This window comes from Scomber scombrus, chromosome 3, assembly GCF_963691925.1.
Source record: "Scomber scombrus chromosome 3, fScoSco1.1, whole genome shotgun sequence".
Lineage (NCBI taxonomy): Eukaryota > Metazoa > Chordata > Actinopteri > Scombriformes > Scombridae > Scomber > Scomber scombrus.
In genome coordinates this window covers 14,171,613-14,179,213 of record NC_084972.1, presented here as the reverse complement: position 1 = coordinate 14,179,213, position 7,601 = coordinate 14,171,613, and the positions used below count along the sequence as shown (strand labels likewise).

At 47.0% G+C, this 7,601-nt stretch overlaps 1 protein-coding gene across 3 annotated transcripts in view; it reads left to right on the top strand.

The window, feature by feature from the left end:
- Window positions 1-3,274: 3,274 nt before the first annotated feature.
- The window catches only part of mdfi (MyoD family inhibitor), a 29,191-nt gene continuing 24,864 nt past the window's right edge, over window positions 3,275-7,601 (top strand). For 2 of the 3 annotated variants that reach the window (XM_062416495.1, XM_062416493.1), the window contains exons 1-2: window positions 3,275-3,709; window positions 5,246-5,445. In XM_062416495.1, the coding sequence (XP_062272479.1) occupies window positions 5,295-5,445 (151 nt within the window). In that variant the 5' untranslated portion in view covers window positions 3,275-3,709; window positions 5,246-5,294. Of the gene's footprint in view, window positions 3,710-3,805; window positions 3,866-5,245; window positions 5,446-7,601 lie in introns of those variants that run through there. The other variant, XM_062416494.1, reaches the window with a different exon arrangement.

The following is a 7,601-nucleotide window of genomic DNA, read 5'->3' as shown; positions in this document are numbered from 1 at the left end:
ACCCCCCACAGGACCCCCCGAGGGACACGGTCGAATGCCTTTTCCAAGTCCACAAAGCACATGTGGACTGGTTGGGCAAACTCCCATGCACCCTCAAGGATCCTGCAGAGGGTGTAGAGCTGGTCCACAGTTCCACGACCCGGACGAAAACCACATTGCTCCTCCTGAATCCGAGGTTCGACTATCCGACGGACCCTCCTCTCCAGTACCCCCGAATAGACCTTACCAGGGAGGCTGAGGAGTGTGATCCCCCTATAGTTGGAACACACCCTCCGGTCCCCCTTCTTAAAAAGAGGGACCACCACCCCAGTTTGCCAATCCAGAGGCACTGCCCCCGATGTCCACGCGATGTTGCAGAGTCGTGTCAACCATGACAGCCCCACAACATCCAGGGCCTTGAGGAACTCCGGGCGGATCTCATCCACCCCCGGGGCCTTGCCACCGAGGAGCTTCTTGACCACCTCGGCGACCTCAGCCCCAGAGATAGGAGAGCCCACACCCGGGTCCCCAGGCCCTGCTTCCTTACCGGAAGGCGTGTCGGTGGGATTGAGGAGGTCTTCGAAGTATTCCTTCCACCGATCCACGACGTCCCGAGTCGAGGTCAGCAGGGCACCGTCACCCCCATACACAGTATTGACGGTGCACTGCTTCCCCCTCCTGAGACGCCGGATGGTGGTCCAGAACCTCTTCGAAGCCGTCCGGAAGTCGTTCTCCATGGCCTCACCGAACTCCTCCCATGTCCGGGTTTTTGCCTCAGCGACCGCCGCAGCCGCCCCCCGCTTGGCCTGCCGGTACCTGCCTGCTGCCTCCGGAGTCCCACAGGCCAAAAAGGCCCTATAGGACTCCTTCTTCAGCGTGACGGCATCCCTCACCGCCGGTGTCCACCAGCGGGTTCGGGTATTGCCGCCACGACAGGCACCGACCACCTTGCGGCCACAAGACCGGTCGGCCGCCTTGACAATGGAGGCGCGGAACATGGCCCACTCGGACTCAATGTCCCTCGCCTCCCCCGGTACATGGTCAAAGTTCTCCCGGAGGTGGGAATTGAAGCTCTCTCTGACAGGAGACTCTGCCAGACGTTCCCAGCAGACCCTCACAATGCGTTTAGGTCTGCCAGGTCTGACCGGCATCCTCCCCCACCATCGGAGCCAACTCACCACCAGGTGGTGATCAGTTGACAGCTCCGCCCCTCTCTTTGCCCGAGTGTCCAAGACATGCGGCCGCAAGTCCGACGACACGACTACAAAGTCAATCATCGAACTGCGGCCTAGGGTGTCCTGGTGCCAAGTGCACATATGGACACCCTTATGCTTGAACATGGTGTTTGTTATGGACAATCTGTGACGAGCACAGAAGTCCAATAACAAAACACCGCTCGGGTTCAGATTGGGGGGGCCGTTCCTCCCAATCACACCCTTCCAGGTCTCACTGTCGCTGCCAACGTGAGCGTTGAAGTCCCCCAGCAGAATGATGGAATCCCCAGAGGGAGCACTTTCCAGCACCCCCTCCAAGGAGTCCAGAAAGGGTGGATACTCTGAACTGCTGTTTGGGCCATAGGCACAAACAACAGTCAGGATCCGTCCCCCCACCCGTAGGCGGAGGGAGGCTACCCTTTCATCCACTGGGGTAAACTCCAACATACAGGCGCCAAGCCGAGGGGCAATAAGTATTGCCACCCCTGCCCGGCGCCTTTCACCAATGGCAACTCCAGAGTGGACGAGAGTCCAACCCCTCTCGAGAAGACTGGTTCCAGAGCCCTTGCTATGCGTCGAGGTGAGGCCGACTATGTCTAGTTGGAACTTCTCAACCTCGTGCACCAGCTCAGGCTCCTTCCCCGCCAGAGAGGTGACATTCCACGTCCCTAGAGCTAGCTTCTGCAGCCGAGGATCGGACCGCCAAGGTCCCCGCCTTCGGCTGCTGCCCAGCTCACACTGCACCCGACCCCTTTGGCCCCTCCTACGGGTGGTGAGCCCACGGGAAGGGGGTCCCACGTTGCCTCTTCGGGCTGTGCCCGGCCGGGCCCCATGGGTGCAGGCCCGGCCACCAGGCGCTCGCCATCGAGCCCCCTCCCCAGGCCTGGCTCCAGGGGGGGGCCCCGGTGACCCGCGTCCGGGCAGGGGAAACGAGGTTCCATTTAAATTAATCATCATAAGGGGTGTTTGTGAGCTACGCTTTGTCTGGTCCCTCCCCCCGGACCTGTTTGCCTTGGGTGACCCTACCAGGGGCATAAAGCCCCCGACAACGGAGCTCCTGGGGTCATTGGGACACTCAAACCCCTCCACCACGATAAGGTAGTAGCTCAGGGAGGGCTACTACCTGTAATTGGATTTTCAATCCAATTACAGAGTGCAAAATTACATTTCAGTGTTATTTGTTTAGTCAGTAAAAATCCTCACTTACTGATGATATGTTGGTGATTATTATTAACTACAGTATAAGTTGAATAATATTATGCTACATAAAGACACATGTTGTTGTCAGTTAAAAAAAAATCAGCTTATGTCAACATACATGAGCTGATTTTATAAGGTGGGAGTGCACATACAGTAGTGTTGCTGATGAATCATGACTCATTAGTGCCCAAAGCCATTGCAGTTGGTCCCATACACGCCAGAGTGAGTGAGGAAAATTCCCACAACAAATCACAACCTTATAAATCTAACAAAGCTGACCCTACAGTACATGAGAAAAACTAAAGTTTGGTTGGCCCTTGTCACGCCAGAGCACAATACATCTGGCATCATCACAAACAAAAGAAACTGCTTTGCAGATGTAAACAACATTTTACTGAATGATATACACTATAACTACATGTGGTTCTTCAAACATAGATATTGTAGTTAGCTGAGGTTCTAATCAATTAAATGATGAATTTAAAAACAAAATCTGGCTAATTAAAAGGATACAAATACTGTACAGCAGCAATGACTCCATATAGAAGGAAATATGGTATGTTAATTTGCTATACTAGATTAAATTACAGATACCATATCTTAAATAGTGATCATGCTTTTAAGTGATCTTGTTGTTACCTGCATTATTGCCATCTCCACAGAGTCTATCATTAATGAGAAAACATATGGTCCCTGGGCTCATAATTCCTCATGAAAGCTAGCCTAGTGCTGCTGTGTCTGGTTCAGGTTAAGGGGTAATTATATGACAGTATAGTTCAGCCCAACTAGTTTCAAGCCTGGAGGAAGCACAATCACTGCTGACTGTAGTTTCCTGTCCAATAGTTGCAGCACATAACTCTGAGGCACGTATAGTAGGAGTACAGAGAGAAGAGAGACGGAGTGCACAGGACGGATACTGCTAGTTATAAGAGTTTGAACAAGTTTGGAAATGCGGTGATTTTGTTTGCAGTTGAACGTGTGAGGTGAGAAACCTGCAGTCCAGACAAAGAGTATTCAGAGAGCTGTCTGCAGAGACACACAAGCTTCCCAACATCTGGTCTGCTGGAGGACGGGGCGAGCCGGAGAGAGAAAGTTGGGAGGCGGAGAGAAAAACTATCTCCGCTGGAGAAAAATGCATTGAATTGGAAGTTAAGGTCACCTACATGAGCTGGGGAGAAAATTCGTGGTCGTGTTAAAGTGACAAGACTGGAGGGAAAGAGGAGGGGAAAGGTCTCGGAGGGCGAGAAGTCCACCTGGTGCGGTCAGAGAATGAATTAGTCCAGGCTCGGCTGCACCGTGTCCCAGCCAGAGAGAAGGTAAGAAGTTGTTTTCCTTTGCTGCTGTTGGAGCTCAAAGTTAGTTGTCGTGCAGTAGTGAATGCAGGCAGATAAAGGATCCCCACACTGAGTTGAGCTCGGTCTGAGCATGCAGGGACTCGTTTTGGGAAAGCAGAGCGCAGACATGCAATAAAGGTAAACACAATTCGCCCGTTATTAGTCAGGGTTAGGGTTAGGGTTAGGGTTAGTCACATTTAGTATGAATATGATCTCAAATTCAGTGTGAAAATCGTTTGTTAATGAAGACGTGGGTGTACATATTAAAGCTAGAAGTTTGGCACTGTTTTTGAGTGTGCGGTGGGATGTCAACCTCTTTTCCCAAAACTTCTCAGAACGTTTTACTGTTTAAAAAAAACATAAACTAGGCAATTTGCTGTTATTTTATGGTGACATAGTTTTTTATTCGAACTCGGTAAACTTTGCTTCATCAAGCTTTTTCACAAAAACCTGGGAAGGTAGGCTATAGGCGAAAGTTTTAGGGCAGTGACTCCATCTCGGGGGCGCGCAAACAGCTGTCCAGTTGCTTTGGCAGAGTAGGCGCGCGCCAAACACACGTTGGCACGTGACACATACTCAGCTTGTAGTGTCTTATTAATAGGTGAAGCAGTGGAATGAGCTAACTTCTCTAAAATATCAGACAAAACACATGTAAGAAGGTTGAAGAATGGACTAACTAAAAGTCATACTTTGTAACCATTTGGTAAGAACCAAAGGTGTAGTCTTGGTCCAAAAATAACTTTTAGTCTATTATTATTTAAGTATTTTACATTCTTGTTCTTATGCTTTCGTCCAACTACCTGGGTAATATTCTACAGCAGCCTTAAATTGGTCATCAAGCAGGCTAGTTTAAAAGTTTCATAAAACTTTTTTTTTTAATCGTGCTTGGACATAATTTATCTGCTTGTTCAGGATCTTTAATGAATCAGTTTCATGACTAAATTGAAGATTTCAGTTTTAATGCACTTTATGCACATGTCCTTGTAGGCTCAGTATGACATGTATTGTATACTGGATACTTGGGATCTATTGATTGGAATTATGAATTAAAGTTCTGTGAATGTGAACAATGTTTAGTTAGCTTTTGTTTTACTACTCCAGTTTGTATGTGTGTTTTAATAATTTTATAAAATACATTTACATAACATTTGTTAATACAGTTTGTTTTGTTATAGAACTTTGTTCCCATCTTCTTGTGTTGCTCTTTTTTCCCCATGTTTTAGTGTTGATGTGAGCCAACGATAGCACCTTGGTACTTAAAAATGTTGTATATGAATAGACAAGATATTAAAAACAACGGATTAAAAGTTAGCAATGATAAGGCATTTCTGTTGGGTTACCACTGTTTCATGCAAACAAGTCTGCCCATTTCATCAGTAGTTTTAGAATAGCTGGGAAAGGATTCATGCTGCTTCAAGCTGTGCCTGACAACACCTCTCAGCACAGACAATGAGAAGACTTTCATCTGACCCATGTGGTAATTTCTGTAGTAATATTTTGGGCTATTTCCTCTCTCAGGCTCACTCCTTGGCCCCCACCTCCTCCCATAAGAGCCAGGCCTACGCCAATGGATGAGGAGAGGAATGCCCCTGCCATATGCCCAGAGCCACCTGATGATGGGGACCCCAGTCCACCAACTCCACAACCCAGTTCACATGCAAACTCTGCCCCAGAGAGCGCAAACAGCTGCCTGAACCCAAAGCCATGTCCCAGTACGGGTAAGAAAGTTATTGCAGCAGAAAAAAAGTGACAAAACATTAAAATAATGCTCTCCATCTGTTTGTGTACAGTACCAGTCAAATGTTGTTTTTTTTGTCAGTCTTTTGACTGGTACTGTATATGTGTTAGAGAAAGAACACTCAATGGGTTATGAGTTATGCGATGGGTCCAAACATGCCTTGAATATAACAACTAACACAAGTTGTATTAAAACTCCTTTGCTGTTTAGTGGTTTGTGTGTGTCTGTATACACATGAGTGTGGCTGGCTCAAAGAAAAGTGAGACAGAAAGAAGTTATAGCGTGATTAAGCCATTTATTATGAGAAAGAGGAGCTAGTGGATTACTGCTGAGAAAGAAGACATCCATTCTCCATTCTCTCTCATGCATGTGAACCTCATTATGGCAGAAAGTTGGCCGCTATGTGTGTGAGTCTATAGCTGTATGCGACACATTTTCCTTTCTTTACAAGCCATAGGAGACCTTCTTACCGTAAAACAAGAATAGACTGATGTACTCACCATTGTGAAACTGGTTGATGTGGAATGGTCTCGTGTCACTGTTGTGTGCAAACATTTAGGATAACATTTAGTGATAATTAGAAGTCCCTTTTAGTGACTCCAACTTAATCCCAGAAAAACCATTGTGTGCTTTGGTGGCTGTCATAGTGATTCATTAGGTCAGAGGCCTAACTGGTGACAGACACAACTGTTGTGTATTGAGTTGATCTGGGATTGGTCCGTGGGGAGGAGGAGGTGGGCTGACATCTTGGATGATCTGAGGGGTCAGTACCAATTCAGCGTTGTGGAACATTCAGAATCAGCAATGAGACTCTTGGGAATTAGTGAATGATCCCATGACCCTTCCCCTTTATGTGATTGGTCATGGTAAGAGTTGACTGACAGTGGGGAATGGACAAGAGGACCAACTCAGAGCAACAGTATGCGTGAATGACTCATCGAGGATCAGCTGAATATGCTTCACTGAGAAAACAACAGCACTGACTGTAGATTGGCGTGTTGGTCTATGGGGTAATTAGGGTAGGTGTGGTTAACAGTTAGGGAGGTGCACAGACATTAAAGTGGCTTGTTGCCATGGTAACCTGCCACAAAATCTTGGTTGGTCAATTAAGTTTTTTTAGTTTGTATTCTTTTTTGTTTTGCTGTTTAAAGGCAAGTCTCAACCCAGTTTTTATGATCGCTGTGTTGAATTAAAAAACACAGAATCCACACACGCACATCTCTGCTCTCTGCTACATTGTGGTTTACCATGATGAGTGTGAGTACAGCATCTGATTTAATAATTTTAATAATGTGGTGAAGAGTTTTAGAGTCATTAAACAGCAAATTTGTGCCCAAACATGTTCTTGTGGCTGTGCTGACTTTACCTGTGCTCACTCCTCAGGAAGCCATCACAAAGTACACTGTGGCTTCTCCCACTAAAGTTAGACTGCTTGTCTGGCCGACTGGTCTAGTATGTGTGTGTGTGTGTGTGTGTGTGTGTGTGTGTGTGTGTGTGTGTGTGTGTGTGTGTGTGTGTGTGTGTGTTTGTGTGTGTGTGTGTGTGTGTGTGTGTGTGTGTGTGTGTGTGTGTGTGTGTGTGTGTGTGTGTGTGTGTGTGTAGGCTGAGGGTAGGTTGGTGGGCAAGGGTGGGGAGGAGGAGATTGGTCAGTCTACCACTGAGGGCAACAAGGCCCTGCTTTCAGCGCTCAGATCCACCCTCCACCACCCATTCCTCTGCCTGCAGAGTGAGAGGGCAACACAACAGACACAACTACATTGACAACACACAGCTGAGAACACACACACACAACACAAAGGCACATAAAAAGATCGAACTGAGGACAAATCTCAGCCGTGAAAATATAATCAGAAATGGATAACGTTTTTCAAGATGCCCTCCTTCATTCTAATGAGATTTTCTCACCCAAGGAATTTTTTCTCTACCTGGTCTGCCTCTACATTGTGCAGCTCATGACACGTGAATTTATGTCTCTTTTAAAATTCCTCAATGATGTGCTGCTCAGAAATGCAGGGTTTTACACATATTAAATGTTTGTGGTTTAAAATGACAAATGCAATACAAAGCATTGACCTTGTAAGTAGTTTAAAGTGTGCTGTACAGTTTCTTTTATAATGGTGTTCTGTGGGCAAAATG